General features: G+C 31.6%; 1 protein-coding gene across 2 annotated transcripts; it reads right to left on the reverse strand.

Annotated features, from left to right (window-relative positions):
- Window positions 1–1,999: 1,999 nt before the first annotated feature.
- LOC113858015 lies at window positions 2,000–5,754 on the reverse strand. Of its 2 annotated transcripts, XM_027490411.1 has the most exons (5): window positions 4,322–5,741; window positions 3,119–3,844; window positions 2,407–2,795; window positions 2,227–2,312; window positions 2,012–2,149 (listed from the first exon to the last, which is right to left on the reverse strand). In XM_027490411.1, the coding sequence occupies exons 2-5, from the start codon at window positions 3,779–3,781 to the stop codon at window positions 2,037–2,039; spliced, it is 1,251 nt and encodes a 416-aa protein (XP_027346212.1). In that variant the 5' UTR covers window positions 3,782–3,844; window positions 4,322–5,741; the 3' UTR covers window positions 2,012–2,036. The 2 variants fall into 2 exon arrangements, with proteins under 2 accessions (XP_027346214.1, XP_027346212.1); XM_027490413.1 differs by having other exon boundaries at window positions 2,000–2,312; window positions 4,322–5,754.
- Window positions 5,755–22,000: the final 16,246 nt, after the last annotated feature.

Consider the following 22,000-nt stretch of genomic DNA (forward strand, 5'->3'; position numbering starts at 1 on the left):
CCAAGGGTCTTCATCATGGTCACTTTCCATTTTTAATCCATTTCCTTTTAGAAGTTTCTTTCATAATTTTTTCAAAAATACTTTAGAAATTTATTTTGACTCCAAAACAATTTCAATCCAAAAGAAGATCATGAATACAACTTAGATACCATCATAAAAATAAGTCACAAAATGAAACATGCAAGATTTTCATACAACCAATCACATAACAAGCAAAGTCATCATTAAACACTTTGTGGTTCTTAGTGATTTTCTTAATCAAAATTTTAATCATGGATTCATCAACACATACAAATTCAATCACAACCAAAAGGGTTAAGGCTCCCCTTGACTCAAAACCATTTAAACAAGGTATTCCCCTTGATTATGAAAAGTACCCTCCCCCCTTACTTGGTGTTTTTGGGTTGATCTTGCCTTGATCTTTGGGTGATCCTTCTCCTCTTCCCTTTTTCTTTATTTCACCTCTTGGAAGTGAGTATCTCCTTCCTTGGCTTCCTACCTCCTCAAGTGCCAAATAGTATACAAAAAGAAAGTTGGGGGCTTGGTTGATGTTGTGGAGTATCTTGGTGTTTTTGGTGGGGTTAAAGGCTTGATTCAAGATCCTTATGGTGGGGTATTGGGTGATATAACTTGTAGGGTGCAAGTAAAGTGTTTGAGTTGAACTTGGATGTGTATAGAGAGAATTGAGATAAAGAAGAAGTAAATAGCTCCTGGTTGCATGAGAATTAGTATGAAGGGTCTTTTTCTCCTTCATGCATGGCTTTATATAGAAAATCTCTTCATGTTGGCCCACTCTCATGCATCTCACGGTTCCACCCTCTTTCACACAAGTCTTGATTTTCAATTTTGGTTCCTTTTTGGCTTTTTCTACAAGCCTACTCCTGTGCACATTTGTAAATGTCCAAAATTGCCCCTTTCATGATAGTTTTTGTAATTCTAGTTAGATTTTAACTTTCCTAGTTCCATTTCAACCATTCCAATTACTTTTTGAAACCTATTTAGTTCAAATCCAATGGACATGGTCATGGTTCAATTAGATCCATTGGATGAGGATTAGTCCACAAATTATTCATCATTAGCCTTATCTTCTAGAATACTTATCTTGTTTTTTGGATTAATTTCATTGGTTCTTATGGAATATGCTCATCCAGCTAGGATTAAACTATAAATGACCTTATCCCTTAATCATGATTAGTCTCACATGGCTCTAAAGGGTCACATGGCTCCTTACTACCATTCCTAGCCCACTTTCTTTCATATACACTTGGTTTTTAGGCCTCTTTTTGGGTGATTTTTGGGTAATTTCTATACTTGTTCTTTCGGCTCCAAACTTGCACGTCCATAACCTCTACACATGGGCCATCTATCATAAAAATTCCATAATTATTCTCCTTCATTTGCTTGTTCAAAATGGGCCTCCATTCTAGGTACTTCTAGGGGTATTTTGGTCATTTTAGTTAAATTTTAGAATTTTATTTATTTTCCATTTTTGGATCTTCCTAAACTTCTTATAATTCATAAAAATATTTTAGATATTCTAAAATGTTAAATAAAATTTTTTATTTCCTTTTTATATTACTCGATTATTTACCGATCGAACTTATTTCGATAAATTTTACTAAGGAAAAATTCTAGTTCTCAAGTCTTTTTGTACTATTTATTTTTAATTAAATGAGGTTAACATACTACAAAATTATTTATGAAATGAAAAAATTTTGGAGTGTTACAAATACTATAAAAAAATTATTTTATCCTGAGGTTTCTCAACGTGTCAACTCTTGCTAGATGAAAATTTAAGTTATAAGGATATAATAAAATAATTCATTACATTAAGCTATCATATTGCTTGGTTCAACAAACATAAAAAATAAAATATGATTGGAGGTATCTTTTTATCCTAATGTCAAACCAACCTAAGAATTTTTATATTTTCAAATTAATTTTAGATCGTAATGTATGTTATATTAATGTATGCCATAACATGACAAAAATAAAATACACCATGAATTATGTCCATTAGAAATAAAATTTTGATTCTAAAGGGAAAAAAGAAAGAAACAAGGGAACAAACAAATGCAAGGGGAAAACCTAAGGCTTCTGCTTGCATACAGAAGGAGGCACTGGCTCTGCATTCTAAACCAACTGCAAACTACTAAAAAAAATATTAATGATATATTTGAATTTAAACCCATGGGAAACAAAAACAAAGAATCTTTCAGAATTTACAGCAAAAAAGGTGCAGCTTCCAACCCTGGTGCCTCTTTTCAGGTTTCACCATTCTCACTGGACTGCTATTCCATTCAGATTGCAATCTGCAAGCACCAGATAGTGTATTCGTTATTAACGCATTGCCAACATAGAAACTAACGAAGAAACATTAGAACCAACGAGTTTGGAGCATTTTACATGGGAAAGGCAAAGGATCGCGTGCTAGCTGTGCTGCTATCTGATCGGAATGAGATGTTACCAGAATAAGGTACAGCCCCTGAATTTGTTATGCGACTTGAAATAGAAGAGAAACTGCGATGAGCTTGATTTTGACCATTAGACTTCATAGGTGCGTTCTGAGTTTGACAACAATTACAACCATCGACTTTGCAAAGTGCCTGTTTCTCACAGGTTCCACAAACTGAATCATCAAACTGATTCGTGATGCTTCCATTCTCTTGCTGCAACTTACTACCACTGTCAAGGATATCAATGTTAGATTCAGCAACTGTTAACTCTAAAGTTGCTGCATCCTCAATCGTATTTTTTAACTTGTCACGCTGGGAGTGTAACTCACTAACAGTTACCTGAAATAAATAAAGAACGTTACTCAATAACACGCATCCTAAAGAAATCATCATCAACATAAGGCGAATAACAATTTTATATTGAATAAGGACAAAACTTGGATGTATTTTCTTAGGTGATGTTCGTGTTATTTTTTAATTAAAATTATAGTTTTCCTTTGGTAATCATCAATAACCTTAAATGTGGATCTTTTACCAAGGTAAAACACTAATTTTGATGATAAAATAGCACCAAAAGTATCTAAGGAACTGCACCTAAATTGATTGCATTGAGAGTTCACTGAATAGAATGTAAGTTGAAAAGGGGGGGAAATATTGAATACCTCCGCGTGGTTGTGTTCAATTTCATCACCCGCAGCACCTGATGGCCTGGATATTTCTGTTCTTAACTCTGGGAACAAAACCTTATCTCCAGGCACAACAATCTCCTTATAGATATTTTCAACAAGTTTTCGAGTTGCATCTTCATCTTGCCGTGTCAAATCCTTGGACTGATAATATTCAGAAATAACCTTATCAGTTTCCTCTGTTGCCAGTGGATTTAGCACATTGATCCCAATGTTATCTTTCACTGTTTCTTTATTTTCACAACTCCAAGAAGAAAACAAATTGCAGATATTTTCTTGTACTTTTCTCCCGAACAAAAATTTATCCTTGGCAGTGCATCCTTCATCCACACAGATGATATCCTTAATAATGTTGTAACTAGTCTCTTTGTGACAAACTGCAAGTTCTGGTTCACATTCTCTAACACTTTTGTCCATATAGATATCTGCTGGATCCTCAAATGAATCTGTTTCTTCTGGGGGATCAGAGATTGATGAATTGGAGGCCCTTATAATTGATTGCAAGTCATTTTGAAGCATCCTAAACGACTCTATTTCCTCGGATGAATGGGATACTGAATCAAAAAAGTCCCTGATCTGTGCTTCATAATCATTTTTCAAATCAATTTTCATTGTAGTTGTGTGAGCTGCTGAGTCCATGTCATATGTTGACCCATCTGAATCTCCGTTATACTTCACTTTGTGGTCTTGTTTTTCATATTCCTGCATTTTGTGGTTGTGTGATTTGTATCCAGTAGAGTCAAAATCACTGTTATTGAACCCAAAAGATTGAGACTCGCGCCCAAGACCAATATTTGAATGTAAAGAAGCCAGTTCAACATTATACATCTTCAACTAGTAGAAAATGAATTAGCATGATTCGAATATCAAAATAATAATCACTAGATTAAAAAACAAATACCATTAACAACATATTTTTTTCAGTAAATAAAATAAGAATCCATATTAAGAATAGCTATATAATGGATTTGGAAGGGCCACATTGCTCAAAATATGGTTCAATAAGCAAACCACACTTCAGAAAATTGAAGAATTATGAATCAAAGAACAACTAATTTAATAAAATACATTTAAGCAGGCTTACCTGACCCATATTATAGCAAAGAGAAGATACATGTATAGTTGCTGGGGAAAATAAAAGTAACAAAAGGAGAAATAACAATTAAACAGTTAAGTTACCTAGTTTTAAGGTTCATGTTGGGTTCGAATAAATGGAAATATTTTTCTCTTTTACTTCCAGTAGTATTTGCCATTAAAGATACTATCCTGATCACTCAATATTTTGTAGGACCCTGCGAAAATCTGCAAACAGAAACTACTAGGATAGCATGGATGAAATAACAAATGGTAAAGTCATTATGTGACACAAAAGATAACCAAATTAAAATAAAGAAGACAAAAGGAAAGCGTCATTTCACTATTCATAAGAGAATTTCAGACATTGGTTTGGAATTCAGTAGTAAAGAAAATGTATCTTTGTACTAAGACTCTTTTTCCCCCAACATACAATAGGAACTTTTCCAGCAATTCTATTATTGATCACAACCCAATTCGACTCACGCCTTGATGTACTAGGTACTTGGAGAGCATTAAAAAATGCAGTGTTTACCACAAAGCTTTAAGAATATAAAGGTCCAATTATATTAAACACTCAAATTTAATTAAATTGGGGACCATATTATGACTTAAGCTCCTGATATCCACATAGCTTATACCAATCACTTTTCTTCATTAAAGAATATGATTTGCCGCTATGAGCTTATGGTAATATTTAAATTTGCAAAAGCAAGTACCAGTTGCCTTTTTCTTTTTATAAGTAAAAGATTTGGATTTTGGACTAACATAATAGAATCCAAGGGCAGTACTCGACGTATAAAAGGACAAAAGAAAAAGTTTTCGGCTACAAAATTTCAAACTCAGATTTTTCATCTCACAAAAAGGACTACACGATATGACCCCGTCAAATTCCCTACCAATATTTTGTCCCTTGGCTCTGATTAGATCTTACCCCTCAAAACAAATAACATACAACTTTAGATATCCAGAAAAGTACAGAGAAAATCTCAGGTCAGTCACAGCATATACCTCAACAATCGCATGATGGAAATCACAGAACCAGCAAAACGGATAATAATCTATGGCAGGTCGAAAAACTTCCTTAGCCCCCATAAAAGAAAGGGTGCAAGATATTAAATATACACAATCAACACCCTCAAATGAAAGAGAAATATCACGAGCCACATCCAATACTAATGAACAAGAAAAACATAGCAATTATTTTTCTTCCCAAGTGTTTGTATATATAAACAATTTGTCTCACTAATCTTAACTGCACTCAATAAAAATTGCCAGCTATTAGAACAGAGATGCTGTTAAGACTTTAAAAGTGGATCATCATTTCACAGTTCACATAGCATACGGGTGAACCATTCAGGGAGATAGAGGGAGAGACAACCTTAAGCGACAAAAGAAACGAACACAGAAACATTCCATGGTCAAAATTAAAGCAGAAACTGTTAAGAATGGAATTACCAACACAAAAGCTAGGAAAGAGAAGAGATTGCCTCAATGTGTATAGTTGGTAATGCATGTCAGTGTTCAAGAGAGAAGGCGAATAATAAAATACATTTATGCAAGGTAATATATATTTTTTAAAAGCAATTATTAATTATACAAATTATTTTCATTAAAAGAATTTAAATATATTTATGAAACATTGAAATATTTAAGTGAAGTATTAATAAATAAAAATACTAAAATTTTTAAAGCGACAACTAATTCAAAAAATAAAATAAAAAGTTAAACAAATAACATGATATTGAGAAAGAAATAATGATAACACCACCACCAACATCATTAATTAATTAATTAATAGTTAGAGGCTACAGATCACAGAGAGACAAGTGGCATTGATAACTTTGTAATTACCTGTTAACGATGGTCAACTGCTACGACCTTGCTTCCTCTCTCCTTTGCTCAGCAATTAATATGAGCTAACACAAACCAACAAAGGGTTTCTCCCCTACAAGACTAATACTAATTATTAAAATTGTTTTGTGTATATTTTAATAACGTTATATTTTTATTATAGATTATAAGATATTATAAAATTTAAGTTATTAGTAATATAAAATATTATAATTAAAAAAGAGTTTACCGTGCATAAATTTATATTGTGTGTTTATCTACGAACTCAAGTTTAAAAAATCATTTTAATAATGACATTTTGTGAGTCGTCTTGTATTTAATATTAAGTTACAAATATTCAAATAATAAAGTTAAATAATTAATAAGGAGTGTTAGAACATTAAATTATTATGAATAAAAAAAAATGAGCATTAAATTATTACCTTAGTGATCTATGGTCCTCCTGACAAGAAAAATTAAATTTGATACCAAAACTGTGGTGCCTCGCTCTCTCATTTGTTTGGTCCTGTGTGCTCCCGTTGCGTTCTGTTTCTGTTCCGTCGTTTTAGAAGACCCACCATTTTCGTTTTATTCCGTAGCTTTTGGTTTTCTGAAAATCTTGTGGGTCATTTGGCTTGTTTATGTTCAATTTAATCTTTTTGAGTAGTCCTGCTGTGGAGTGGTATGCTTGAAAATTAAATATATTTTCAGTTGTTTTCCTTTAAATGTTAATATATTTTCAGTAGTTCATACAATGTTCTTTGGTCATGAATGCATTTAATATCTTTTATTATTTTCTAATATATCTTTGAATAAGAAAAATAAGCTCCATCTTCCTGACTATTGTTTTGGAAAATTATTAATATACTTTTTATTTTTAATTAATTTGATTTAATGTATCTGTAATTATAATGTAGCCTTAAATGTCAGTCATTTAAAAACAAATATAATACATTTTATTATATTATTCTGGTTTTTTTTTCTGGTTAATTTTAACGGTAATTAAATTATACTAAATTCCATAAAGTGTATATAAAATGGGCAATATTTTATTTTCATATTATTAATTATTTAAAATATAATATTAAATATTTATTTATTTTGAACTATATTTTATAAAACTTTTATTATTAATTAGTTTGAAAAATAAAAATATCATTTTAATATTTTAAAAACATTTAAAATTAATTTAGAAATAAAAATCATGATGTTAAATAAGTCATTATATTAATTTATTAATTAAAGTAAAAACTAAATTTTGCGCATTTTAATGTTTGAATAACTTAATGTCATAAATACTTAGAATATTCAATTAATGTTAAATATAGTTTTTAAAGGACTAAAAAATGTCAAATGAAATATTTATTCATAGTAACATCTTATCAAAGTAAACAACTTTTTTATAACATTATTAGAATATGCATTTTTATTTTCTCTATTTTTTTATAGGCATATTTATTTTCTCTATTTGAATGTTAACTTTTAGTTCAATCACTTTTTTATTTTTTTCGAATTTTGAAACAATGATGGACCGGCAAAACGAAAGCAGCCTTCATTCAGAAATATCCAACTTTACCTTTTTTTTATTTTCTTTTTGTGCATACGCAACTTTGGCTTTTGAAAATTTTAATATTCTAATTTAAAATTTTGAAGATTCTAATTTTAAAACTAACGAGTTTTAATTTAAGTTTGGTAGGTTTGATAAGTAAGAAGCAATTTGGATCACTTCTTACTCGGACATATTGCTTAAAATAACTAGTAATTTTTTATATCATTAAATTATATTTTTTAAATATATAATTAAATATATCATATGACTATTTACAAATTTAATAAATTTAAAATAATTATTATAATTATTAATAATAAATATTTTATTATATTAAATATGATTAAAAATATAAAAAAGTTAAATTAATATTAAATTAAAAATAAATATTATACAAACCTTTATTTAACATGATAAAAAATAATTCTTAACAATATTTCTGTTTGAGAATATTTTTTAAAAATACCCTCATTAAAGAAACACTTTTAAAAATATTTTCTTTTAAGAATTAATAATTATAAATTATACACAGATTTCGCCAACAAAGTAAGCCTTAAACGCAACGTTTTATACATTTCTTTTTTGGGGAAAGCTTTAACTTAGTTTCCTCCGTATGATTCTATTCATGGTTGTGCTGTTCTCCCTAATTTTAATATTTTACTGTTTTGTACAGAGCTGTCTGGATGTCAGCTTAGACCCTCCCACAAATTACAAATAACTTTAAGTGCATATAAATAGCTTGACCTGTAGTGTACTCTTTCTGTTTTCTTCTTTTTATTTATCACATTTCTGGGAAATCATTTTTTTAATATTTTTTAATTTTTAATTTTAAAATTACATTAATTATGTTTTATCAATTATATGTTTAATATTAAATGCAATAGCAATAGATTACTTCTTCCGTCTCTTTCTTATAAAAAAAATAAACAATTAATTTATTAAGACTAATAAAAACAATTATATATTATAAATTCATATTTTATATTGGAATAAGTAATAGTATTAAAATAATTAAATTATTCGTTTGTGCTATTTTTATTCTTATTTATCTGTCAAAAGAAAAAGAAAGGAAAGAGAATAAAAAAATCAATTATGTTATTGAAATTAATTATTTATTTATTAAATATTTTTTATTAGTGACCTTTTTTTTTGTTTTTTGTTTTACTTTTGAACCACTTAATACTTTAGTTTTGTTAAACTCAAAGGAAAAATTTTAAGATTATAAAAACAATAAATTTTTATTAAAAATTATTTATTAAATATTTATATTATTAATGTAATAAATATATTTCTTACCAAATAAAAACTTACTACTTTTTATTGCTTAAAATAAGCTCTTAAAGGGTGTTTAGTGTACAAATGTTTTTTTCGTTCTTGCTAATTATGTTTTCTAAGAATTATGTCTTCTAAACATATTAAAAATATGTTTGATATGTCTTAAATATTTTTAGAAATTTTGTAACAATAATTCTTAAAATTGTTTTAATATCAAGTTTAATTTAAATATTATTTCATAGAAATATTAAAGTTTCTTTCAAAATATTTGTCTACTCTCTATGATAATTAATATTTTTACAATATAAAATAAATTTATATTTTTAATTTAAAAATTATATATATATATATATATATATATATATATATATTACCAGATGAGATAACATTGTCATTTAAGTTGATTAATATGAATGATGTGATTACAAAATTTCAATTAATAATTTTATATAATTTTTTATTCTAATAGCAAGTTAATAATAATAAAAAATTGAAAAAATTGATAACAAAGAGAGATAACATAAACTAGGTTTTTTTTTTGGTTTTTGCCGACAATCTTAAATTTTTATACTTCCAAGAGAATGTTTCCTAACAAAATATTAGTTGATTGAAAATATTTTTAAAATATGTATACCAAACATAAAAATTAACATTCTCAACTTACTATTCCTAATTTCTTTTAAAGATTTCCTCTATCAAATGCCTTTTAAGATTAAGGTTATAATTTTTTAAAATACTTTATAATGAAAGAAGGATATTAGTAGAACAATCATAATGAATAGTGTTAAACTTTTATACCACCATAGAAACAAATTAACTTTTTCCCCTTATTGAGAAATAAATAAAAATAAATAGTATTAAATAATTGAATATATCTACTTGTATTAAAAGTGAGTGATTTTCTTAGTAACACATTTTATAAAAAAATAAGAATATAAAAAGAATTTAACAAATAATATATTTTAAATTGTGTTTATACTTTTTATAAGTACACACTAATGAAAAAATAAAAAATATTATAAAAACATAAAATGCATCCATTCGTGTAATTTTTTATAATATAATTTTAATAAAAATACTATTTATTAATTATTTAAATCAATAAAATGATAAAAAATTATAACAAATTTTAGATGATAATTTGTATAAAAATATAAATAGTGAATCTAGTCTTTAATTTATTTTTCAACTCTTTTAAGTGATTGATAAAAATAAACGGAAAGGGTATGTAACAAGATAATATGGATCAATTTAATAATATAAACTTATAAAAATAATTTTACACCATTGAAAAAAAAATATTAATTTAATCATAAATTTTTAAAGATTTAAATATGTATCTACCTGAAATCTATGATTCTAAATCCCGAATGATCGTCTAACCCTGAATAACGTTGAAGTCTATGTGCATAAAAAATTCAATATTTTATGTTAAGGAAATAGATAACGGGGAAGAAATTAAGTTAGATTAGATAATGATACCTCGACAAATAGCTCATTAACATGATAAATCCATATTTTACTAGTATTTTATTTGAATTTTTAATACATTTGATATAGAAAATATAATGGAGAAAGCTAAAAAACTCATAAAAATAATAGAATGTTCAATTCCTTTCTAAATAGTTTAGTTGTTTAGATTTTGTGAATTTTTTGTGTAAAAATTACTAATTAGAACATATTTTGTAGGAAACTCTGAGCTGAGATCATAAGGCTGAGATCATAAGGCTGAAAGATCAAGAGAAAGGTAGAAGAAAAGTAGCAATTTTAGAGACAAAGAGCAAGGAAAAATAAAGCCAGTTATTAGGTATGATCACTATTTTAAAGGAAAGTGATCATTCCAAAGCCTAAGTTTAGAAATTGACCTGTGCGTTAACATTTTTTCCAACAATAGTAACCACGCTCACGAAGAGAAATTCTGCGTTACCACATTTCTGATAATAGTAATTGTTCCAGAGCTAGGATGAGAGAAACAAGTTGTGCGTAATCACTATTTTTGAGTAAAGTAAACACGTGCAAGTATAAATAGAGGCAATAAGCTACGCGTGATCACTATTTCTCAGTAAAGTGATCACGCGCATGATCCAAAGGCAAAACAAGTTGTGCATTATCACTATTTTAAATAATAGTGATCATTCCAAAGAGCTTTCCAACAAAACAGACTGCGCGTGACTCCTATTTTGTATAAAAGTGAACATGCGCATGTTACTTGAGGCAATATATCTCTGTGTTGCTACTATTATAAACAAAACTGATTATTTCAATCATGAAGGTTACCAGAAAGGCTTTTGCATAGTTACTTTATTTTATAAAAGTAACCACGCTAGAAAGGCGGTAAATTCTATAAATATGAATTGGCTCATAATTTTTGTATCTTTTATTCATTTTTCATTTTCATTTCATTTTCTTCTCTTGAGAGAGTTTGAGAGAGAGATTGGGGACGAACACCAAGCTTCACATCTTGAGGAATTAGATTGAAGATGATTCTTTACTCATCTATTTCTTCTATTTCTTTCTCTTTTCACTTTATAATGGTGATAAGTGCCAATTAGTAGTAATTTTTGGTATATAATTTGGCACTTATTCGATTCCTTTGTAATTTGTTTATGCTTGAATTCCCTTTTAATTCAATATATTCATATCCCATGCCAATTGAAGTTTAGCCACTTAAATTTAATAACTATTTGTCTTAAATTTATGATTATATGAAGATATTTGATCCTTTATTATTGTGCTAAATAATCAAGGGCAAGGCTTTGTGAAATGAAGATGGAAAGAGGGAGAAGCAAAGTCCTCATATCTAGCAAATCTCGCTTGGGCAAACTCTGGGCCACCTGAGCAAGGTATGGGGTGCCTGAGCAAGGACGTTGAGTTGCAGGACCTATATGTAAAAAGAATATAAGAAAATCCTAATTCTACCAAGTCCTATATGTAAAAAGAATGAGATACCCGAAATTTTAAGGGGGCAAAAGACACTTAGTGTCCAATCTACTTATGTTATCCCCTAATTAGGTGGTAGTTCCTTAGGGAACACAAACTTAAAATTCCCTAAAAGAGAAGAAGGACTAGTGGCAAGATTCAAAGGACTCATATAGCATTCTAGATACAATGGTTGGCCACTATAAATGACTTTTTTCACATCTTGCATCTTGGCAAGGAATCCCTCCTTGAGACTTAAGGCAAGCTCATAGTTGCCCTCATCTCTTGAAACTTTTTTTTTCTTGGGCTTTTTGTGCTTGGACAAGCCCTCAGTCTCTTTTTCTTTATCTCTCTTTATTTTCATTTTCAATTGATCCTCCATTATTTGCCTAGGTGTTAATGAATGTAGAAGATAGTTCTTACTATTATGAGTAAAAGAGAGAATGTTGGTAAAGCCATCATGATGGACCTTCCTATCAAATTGTCATGGCCTACCTAAAAGAATATAACCCACCTCTATGGGACTACATCACACAAAACCTCATCTTTATATTTTCCAATGGAGAAATTTACCTTAACTTGCTTATCAAATAAGAGTTCACCCTCTTGGTTTAGCCATTGAAGCTTATATGGTTTAGGGTAAGGAATAGTGGCAAGGCTAAGCTTACTTACTAACCTTTGGGAGGCACAATTGGTGCAAGAATCCCCATCAACTATTAGGAAACACAAATTTCCTAAGACATAGCATCTACTATGGAAAATATTTTCTCTTTGTGAGTCATCTAACTCACAGCTATGGGCTTCCTAATGGCCTCTTAGCTACTAGCAAGTCACCCTCACTACCCCTAAGGTCTTCACTAGAACTAGAGTGTTCACTTTCACTTGAGGAGGAGGAAGAGGATGAAGGATCCTCACTAGTACTAGTATAGCAATTCCTTCCCTTGAGTACCATGATTTTCTTTGTAGGGAATTGGGATGAAATGTGACCCCGTCCCAAACACTTAAAGCATTTGATTGAACTGTTCTTTTTCTTTTCTTGTTTTGGAGTGTTTCTAGTGGTTTGGGAATTGTTTTTGTCAAAAATTTTTGTTTCTTTTTCTTTATCTTGAGGATTTTATGTAGGGTCTTTCTTAGCCTTGTAAGACATACCCTCCCTCTTATTTTTGTCCTTCCACCTTTGGGTGGAGGATTCCCCTTTAGAGGAATATTTCCTACTTCCTCTTTCTTGGAGTTGTGCCTCAACCCTAATGGCTAAATGCATTAACTCATCTAAATCTACATAGGGAAGTAACTCAACCTTTCTTTTTATGTCTCTATTTAGGGCATTCATGAATCTCATCATTGTTGTTTCATTATCCTCTTGTACATTAGCCTTAATTAGAGAAATTTCTAAATCTTTATGGTAGTCCTTTACACTTTTCAACCCTTGGTTTAGTCTTTGGAGTTTAGCAAGTAACTCACTCCTATAATATGTAGGGACATATCTATTCCTAAGTAAGGCCTTGAACTCATCCTAATCATCAATGGGAGATAAGCCTAACCTATCTCTATCTTTACAAAAATTGGTCTGCCACACTAGGCATAGTTTTGAAATGATAAGGTAGCTATCCTAACCTTCATTTCCCTAGTAATCCTATGGTTATTAAACACTTGTTCAAGCCTCATCTCCCATTCAAGATAGGCTTCTACATCATTTTTGCCATGGAAAGGTGGCACTTCCATTTTAATTTCCTTAAGCCTAGATTCATCTTCTCTATCTCTTATAGGTCTTCTTTCCTCTCTATGGTTTCTTCTCCTATGTCTTTCACTTCTCTCACTCCTCTTTTCCCACCTATCCGTCTCTTGTCTTCTATTTCCCTCTTCTCTATGCCTTTCATATCTATTATGAACACTTGATGAGGTGTCTCCTAAGTTTTGCCTCTCTAATCTAGCTCTCATTTCTTCCCTTTCTCTTCTCATTTCATCCCTCATTTTAGCAATTTCAACCATAAACCTTGCGGTTTTAGAGGCTGGTAGTGGACTATCCTCACTATACATATCCATGAATCTTTTTGATTTTAATAGAGGTTGATTTTAGCACAAGCTACACACTAAAAATGGACCACTAATTTTTTTTTAACCTAGATTGGAACACTAAACTATAAGCAATAAACAAAGTAAGAAGGCAATAAAAGAAAGACTATCAAAACTAGTCGTTACTAAACTCAAGAAAACTAGAGAAAATTTAGAATGGGAAAGGAAATGTGTGAACTCTTACTTCATATCCCGAAATCCTAACATGACGTGCAAAGAATGGAGGGACGAAAGGATTGGAATTTGAGTCCAACACTTGAATTATGCAACGATCCTAATCGCAAAGCTTTAAATCAATCACACAAGTCTAAACTAGCATATACTAGTCATGTGCAAACATTTAAACTAACAACCTATGCGCGATTACCCTAAATAGCTAAGGCAAATAAAGCCAAAAGTCTAATGTCCAATGTCCAATTACAAAGAATTCAAAACCTATTACAAGGTTCTACAAAAATTGAAAATTCCATCCCCAAAAATAAAAGAAAAAGTCTCCAAATACAAGGAGATTTGAAATGCACAAAATGAAAATTCCCAAGCTAATGTATTATAAGGCTTTGCTATTCAATACAAAAGCTTTCCAAGAAGTGTAGCTTTAAGTCACCGATGATACAATTTTTGTTTGCATAAAGACTTGTCGCGAATGCTCATCAAAATATGCAGAATTTTTATGTAGTCTAGGATTTAAGCCTAGGTTGTCTCCAATGACTTTGGTTGGTAACATACATTGAACATGTTATAAACCTTTACTATGAAAGCAATTAAAAAGGGGGATTTTGTGTGATTCCAATTTTAATGTAAAGGCAAGTGATGAAATTAATGAGTTCAATCAATGAAATGTAGCAATCCTTAGTTCATTCATGTGATTCTATCCCTACTCCTCTCAAGATTCAATACCTTCCCTCTTCCTCTAAATTAGATTAACTCAACAAGCGAGAATTAACCTTAAAGCTCTATACGAATTTAAGCAAATTCAATGGACTCCAACTCTTTTCCCAAGATTACGCAACCTTAGAAATTAACTTAGGATTAAGCAAACCAAGTTAAGAATTTCATTAAAACGAATTAGGGTTTATTAAGCAATGTCCCCCTCACTCAACCATTAATTCAATTCAAAGAGTTAGGAAATATAAATTTATGAAGGAAAGAGAATTATATTAACATTCATACCCAGGAATTCAATAATTCATGAACTCACTAAAGATTACGAGAAAGTTTAGCCCTCCATGAGGATAGGTCTTACAAATTTAAGATGAAAACAAAGGAAAATCAATGACATCAATGTAAAAATTAAAGGAAAGTGAAGAGTAATTGTGAATCAAACCCTAGGATTGGGGATGACTTAAGCTCTACAAGTGGTCCTTAAAATGGCAAAAGAAGCTCAAAGTGTGTAAAAGCTTCGTACCCTAATTTCTAAAGTTCTATTTATAGTGCAGAGATTTTTGCCCATAGTAGCTACTATGGTTTCATAGTGGTTAAGTGTAGGTCACCATGTTGTTGACCCTCTCTGGAGTGTCTATTATGGGTTCATAGTAGCTACGCACAAAACTGGGTGACTTTGGCCTTCTCTGAAGTGTTTACTTTGGAATCAGAGTGATTACTTTGGTCTGCCCTGAAGTGTCTACTATGGAACCAAAGTAGCTACACGCATCACCTCTTCAAATTGGGATCTTTGTAGTGTCTACTATGGAATCAGAGTGATCACTTTGGTTTGCCCTTCTGGATCTAGCTTGCTGTAGTGTCCATTATGGAATCCAAAGTGGTCACTTTCAACTCAAACTTTCTCAAATGCTAAAAATCCATGGAATAAGTTTAGAAATTCCTGCACAATTATTCAAATGATCAAAATTGTAAATTATATCTATGTAAATTAATGTAAATTAATCAAAAATTAAGAAACTATGATATTTGACCAAAATGGTGTTTCTATGTTATTTACACTTCCTAAGTCTATTTTTTCTATTAAAGAACACTAAAAAGATAAGTAAAAATCCAATAAAATATGGATTTATCACAACCCTAAACTTAAACTTTTGCTTGTCCTCAAGCAAATCAAAACTCAAGAAAGTTACATGTAAAACGGTTGGATTTATCCAAAAATTTTCTTTCAAAATTTTCATTCCAAGATCAGACTCTAATTGACATTTCCAATGTTTCCAAAATCATGGATTCATTCAACAAAGAAATCATGCCCAAATCAATTATTTTCAAGAAAAGTCCGTCTAAACTGAAGCAAAAATTCAGCAAGGTTTCATGCAATCTACACAGTGCAAAGAAATCATCTAGCTCACAAGATGGTGTTTCACTATTCACTCATCAATGTTTCAGGCTAAGTGTTTTTCCTCAATTCATGCATTTTGCCTCACCCTACCATATGCTTGCCTATATTCTCAAAACTCAAGGTCTCTACCAAGATCACTTAAGAGAAAAAGGAGTTTCTCAAAACTCACTAGATTTCTTCAAATCTGAAAAATGAACCAAAGTTACCATAATACAAAGGAGAAGTCTCTTATATATGCAACAAGCTACACGAGCTATTAGGTGATAGCTCATATTTTGTTCCCACATTTTTAGTGTTATTGCATCCTTTGCATGACTTTTCATTCCCTTATTTCTTCCATTTAATATGTTTTTGCATTTATCTTGATAATTAGGAATTTTCGTAAATACTATACTTCTGTTCATATTTTCTATTCTGACCTTTGGTTACTAATTTGACCATAACTTTTTCTGTAGTTATTCTTTTTGGCGGATTCTTTTTGCATTGGATTCCTTACTTCTGGAGCTTTAATTTGGATATCTGGATCGTACTGTTTGGAGTCCGGAGCTATTTTCTACGAATTTTAGAAGTTTAGACTTTTAGTTGACTATTGTATAGTTTTTATTTTGCTTTTGTTTTGCAGTTCGTTTGCATTTAATTTTGGCCCAACTTTGGCCCACTCGATTTTTGCTCTTTTAGGATTAGTATTTATAGAGATCAGGGGCTGATTGGGAAGGACTTTTGATTCATTTTTTCATTTTTCTATTTGCAATACCTTTCCCGCTTCTAATAGAATCTCTCATTTTTTTTTACCATTCTTCTTCTTTTCTTGCATTTTCCCATTCTGAATTCGTATGCCTTTGTAATTACAACTGAAAGACGTTTAAGATTCTACAAAATCAAGATGATTTTTGCTATGTTCTCCCTTCAATTTCATTGCCAAAGTCCAGATCGCATTTGTTCAAGACGTTTTTGATGCTCCGAGTTTGTTTTCCGATCTCACATTTTTATGATTGTATAGAAGCATCGTTCGATTGAATTGTGCATTGTTCTTAATCGTATAACAATCAATTGATTAATTGTTTGTTGTGCAGAAGAGATTTAAACAAATTCGATTTTCATTCAATCTTAGTTTTGGATTTTTGTGCTTTGGATTTTGATTTTAACTTTCGGTTCCAATTCTGTGCAATTTCGTTTTCTGCAATTTAATTCTCTGCGATTTCATTCTTTGCGATTTCATTCTCTATAATTTCATTTTCTGCATTTTAATTTTGTAATTCAGTTTCTGCATTTAAACCCCCAAACATACAACCTTTCATGCATAATTGAGATTAGAGCAATGTGCAATTGCATCCTTGTGAGATATGACCTAGGTTGCTCCCTGAACTGCATGTTTTTGTGAGGAATTTAGTAGTTTTTGATACCACTGCGACATGGCTATCATTGGGCTAGGCCCAACTACATAAGAAGGCAAAAGTCCAAAGTCACAAAATACACTAAGAGACCTAAAAATCATGAATGATACAAGAGAAATAGGAATAGGTCTTCAAAGTATGGCCTTCTATGAGCTTGGGCCCAAGGTGACTTACTAGGCCGTAAGCTTGCCTAAAGCTTCTTTGGTCTTTTTAACACTTGACCTAGTCATAGGGCCTTAAAGTCCCTCCAAATCATCCTCCACTTGGCTCAAGCTCTCCAAGCTAGTAAGGTCCTTATCACTCGCTCAAGCGAGATAACCATCGCTTGAGTGAGAGTCTTGCTTGAGCGACAAAAGATCTCGCCTGGGCGACGTTAACTAGAACTGGAGGGCGCTTCAGTATAGTTCTCGCTTGAGCGAGAAAATCCTTGTTCAAGCGAGAATTGATTAAATACCCCAAATTAAAAGAGCCCAAGCACAAGAAAAAGGATTATTCATGATTTGGAAGAATTATGGAGAACCTATGGCAAGAAGAGAAGCGTGGAAGAGTAACTACACCATTGGAGAACTAATTTTTATTCTCTTTTCATGTATTTTCTTGTTGTTTGGTACATTATGAGTGGCTAGAACTTCATAGGGAATTGGATGTAATCTTAACTTCTAAGTATTTTAGTTTATTAATATAGTTGTTCATTTACCATGTGTTGGGTGTGTTTATTTGGATATTAATGCTTGCTTCTACCCTACGAGAAATGATTCATGATTCGAGAATCTAGGGTGAGTTGGGAAACTACTTTGGAACTTAGTTAGGGTAAACACACATGATAGGTTGGAACTCTAGGAATAGGTTTTAATTTGTTGTATGCTATATAACTCTTGTTAGTAATGCTGGATTATTTATTGTTTGGATAAGGGATTATCATTTAATAAATATATCTTAGAATCTTAGATGAGAGGAATCCAATGGGTGAATATAATGGGGAGTGCATTGTAAGACCGTGGTAATTATACAATTATATTATTACTAAAATACGAAGTTAGTGATAGATGAAATCTAATCCTTGCTTTTCATTATCGTAGTAAATTTATATTTTTTTATCTTGCTAAATTTTCATGAACTCAATTAATCAAAAGCACATGAATAGTAGTTGTAAATTTGTGAATACTTAGGATTATTACTTTTAATTGGGATAACCGAAATTACTTATGTATCACCACTCCCCGTGGATACGATAATTGATGAGTCCACATTTTACTACATTTTTATACATCATTTATTACTTTTTATAGAAAAGAATAGACTTAGATAGTGTAAATAAGATGAATATTCCAATTAGGCTAAATAATATAGCTTTCTTAGTTTTTTGTTAATTTACATGAATTTAGATAGTTTATTTTACATATTTTGATCATTTGAATAATATGGCAGGAATCCCCAAGCTTATTTTGAAGAATTATTGGATTTTGAGGAATTTGAGGTGAAAGTAACTACTTTCAATATTGATAGTGACAACTACAGCAAGCCACTTCCAGCAAAGGGACCAAAGTGATCACTTTCAAAGCTTAAAGTGACAACTACAGCAACCCAGAATCAACCAAACCTGCGCGTAACTACTATGAATATTCATAGTAATCACTCTAGAGAGGAAAAACCCAACTGATGCTGCGCGTGGTTACTATGAAAGAATGAGAGTAATTACTTTGGGCAGCGCCAGCTTTAGTATAAATAGATTTTTACCAAATTAGGGCAGGGACTTCTTATACTTTTTGAACTTTTTCTCTTCTTTACTCAATTTAGAATATTTTCCAGAGCTTAGGGCAACCTTGGGTGACAGCCAAGGGTCCAACCTAGGGTTTGGTTTCTCATTTCTCTTGCTTTTACATTAATGTTAATGAGTTTTCTGCATTTCCCAATTGCGTTTTTGACCCTCATTTCCATGGAGGGCTAAGTTTGTGTAATCCTTAGTGAATTCACATGGGTTCTTGAGTTCCTTGAATTTAATGATAGTATAATTCCTTTCTTTCATGAATTACTTCTTCCTTATCTCTTGAATTGAATTAATGGTGAATGAGGGGGGTATTGCTCAATTAACCCTAATTTCGTTTTAAGGAGATTCTAAACTAAGGGTTGCTTAATCCTAGGTTTAATTCTAAGGTTGCATAATTTTGGGATGAGAGATTAGAGCCTAACAAATTGCATAATTTCGTTGGGACCATAAGGTTGATTTTCGCTTGTTAAATTACCCTAATTCATGGAAGAGAGGATGAATGTTAAATCTTGAGTGGAATGAGGATAGAATCTATGTGGATGAACTAAGGATTGCTGTTTTCTGTTGTTTGAATTAATGAAACTCATTTGCTCATTGTTCTTTATTTTGATTTGAAACCACAAAACCCCCCATTTTAATTGCTTGTTCAATTAATGCCTTCAACATGTTTAATGAAGATTAATAACCAATGTTCATGGGAGACAATCTAGGGTTACCCTAGTACTACATTAATTTGTTTAAATTTTGATGAGGATTTACGACAAATCTTTTAAACACCTCGAAATAGACCATCACCAAATTGGCGCCGTTGCCGGGGACATTGGTGTTGATTTTTCATAAACATGTTATTTGCTTTGTTTTCATTTTCGTTTTCTACATTGTGAATACTTTAATATAGTTGTAGTTTCATAGGTAAGTAGAGATATCTTGCATTTAGGTAGAATCAATTGCTGTTTTCTGCATATTGTTTGAATTCTGATTTCTGCATTTTAGTTACCACACTGTATTTTCGTTTGCTGCAATTACCCTGTTTCTGCTGCATAATTCTGCAGAATTTGTGTTTGTGTGTTGCCTATTTTCATTCCCTAGTTTGCAATTTCTTTCTGTTTTTGCTATTTGGTGTTAATACTTTATTTTACTGCACTTAGATGTTAGTTTTTCTGCATAATTGTCATCTGAATTTTTCCTGCATTTTTACTGCTTCATTAGTTTACTTCTTTTCAAATTTCCGTAGACAATTCCTAATGAATGACCAGAGAAAATTTGAGAGATTTATATCCTCTAGATATTGAAATTGACAGGACATTCCATAGAAATCTTAGGAACCTTAGTAGACAAAATTCTGCACATATTGAGGAACCATCTTCACCATTTTCTCCATCTTCTATATATTCTTCTCTGCATTCTTTAAATTCTGAACCTTTAGAAATGGCAGAAAATGACTTGACACTTAAGGAGCTTGCCGCACCGGACGTGACCTACCAGACTTTATGTATCCAATACCCGGATGTGGATGCCCCTTTTGTTCTTAAAACTGGCCTAATCCATCTTTTGCCTAAATTTCATGGTCTTGCAGGTGAAGATCCGCATAAACACCTCAAAGAATTTCATATTGTTTGCTCTACAATGAGACCACAAGGTGTGCCTGAGGAGCATGTCAAATTGAAGGCATTTCCATTCTTTCTTATGGATTTGGCTAAAGACTGGTTGTATTATCTTCCACCTGGCTCTATTACAAGTTGGGACACCCTCAAGAGATTGTTCCTGGAAAAATTTTTCCCTGCTTCAAGGGCTGCCTCAATAAGAAAGGAAATATGTGGTATAGAGGGAAAGTTTGTATGAATATTGGGAGCGTTTCAAGAGACTTTGTGCTAGCTGCCCCCATCATCAGATAAGTGACCAACTCCTAATCCAATACTTCTATGAAGGCTTACACCCAATGGATAGGAGCATGATCAATGCAGCTAGTGGGGGAGCCCTAGTTGACAAGACTCCCGCAGCCGCTAGAAACCTCATTGAGAATATGGCAGCTAACTCTCAACAGTTTGCTACAAGGCAAAATTCCATTATGTCCAGAAGTGTCAATGAAATTCAAACTTCAGATTCACACAAGCTGGAGCATAAACTAGATGAGTTGGCTACTATGGTAAAACAGTTGGCATCCATTCAAAAGAATTCTACTGCATATACACCTCCACCTTCATCCATTCCAACAATGCTTTGTGGGATTTGTTCATCTACGGATCACTTCACTGATAGTTGCCCCACATTGTAGGAAACTGAATCTTCGGAAGGTAATCCTCAAGCTTATGCTGCTAATATTTATGCTAATAAGTTTCCTTTTCAGCAGCCGTAGCAACAACAAAGCTGGGATTTATCTTCCAATAGATATAATCCCGGTTAGAGGAACCATCCTAACTTAAGGTGGGGAGGAAATGCACAGCATCAAGGCTCTAGCCAACCAACTAACAACCATTTCCAACCACATCAAGCTGGACAAAGCAAGCCATATTCAGCCCAGCAACATCACCATCCATCATCTTCATCTCAACAGCACCATCAAGCATCTTCTTCAGTAGCCGCTGCACCTCAAAAGAATGAATCATCTTTGGAAGACCTTGTGAAGCAACTCACCATGAGTAATCTCAATTTCCAACAACAGAGTCAAGCCTTCCAGCAACAGACTCAAGCA

Source organism: Abrus precatorius, unplaced genomic scaffold (genome assembly GCF_003935025.1).
Source record: "Abrus precatorius isolate BTA unplaced genomic scaffold, Abrus_2018 Scaffold2, whole genome shotgun sequence".
NCBI lineage: Eukaryota > Viridiplantae > Streptophyta > Magnoliopsida > Fabales > Fabaceae > Abrus > Abrus precatorius.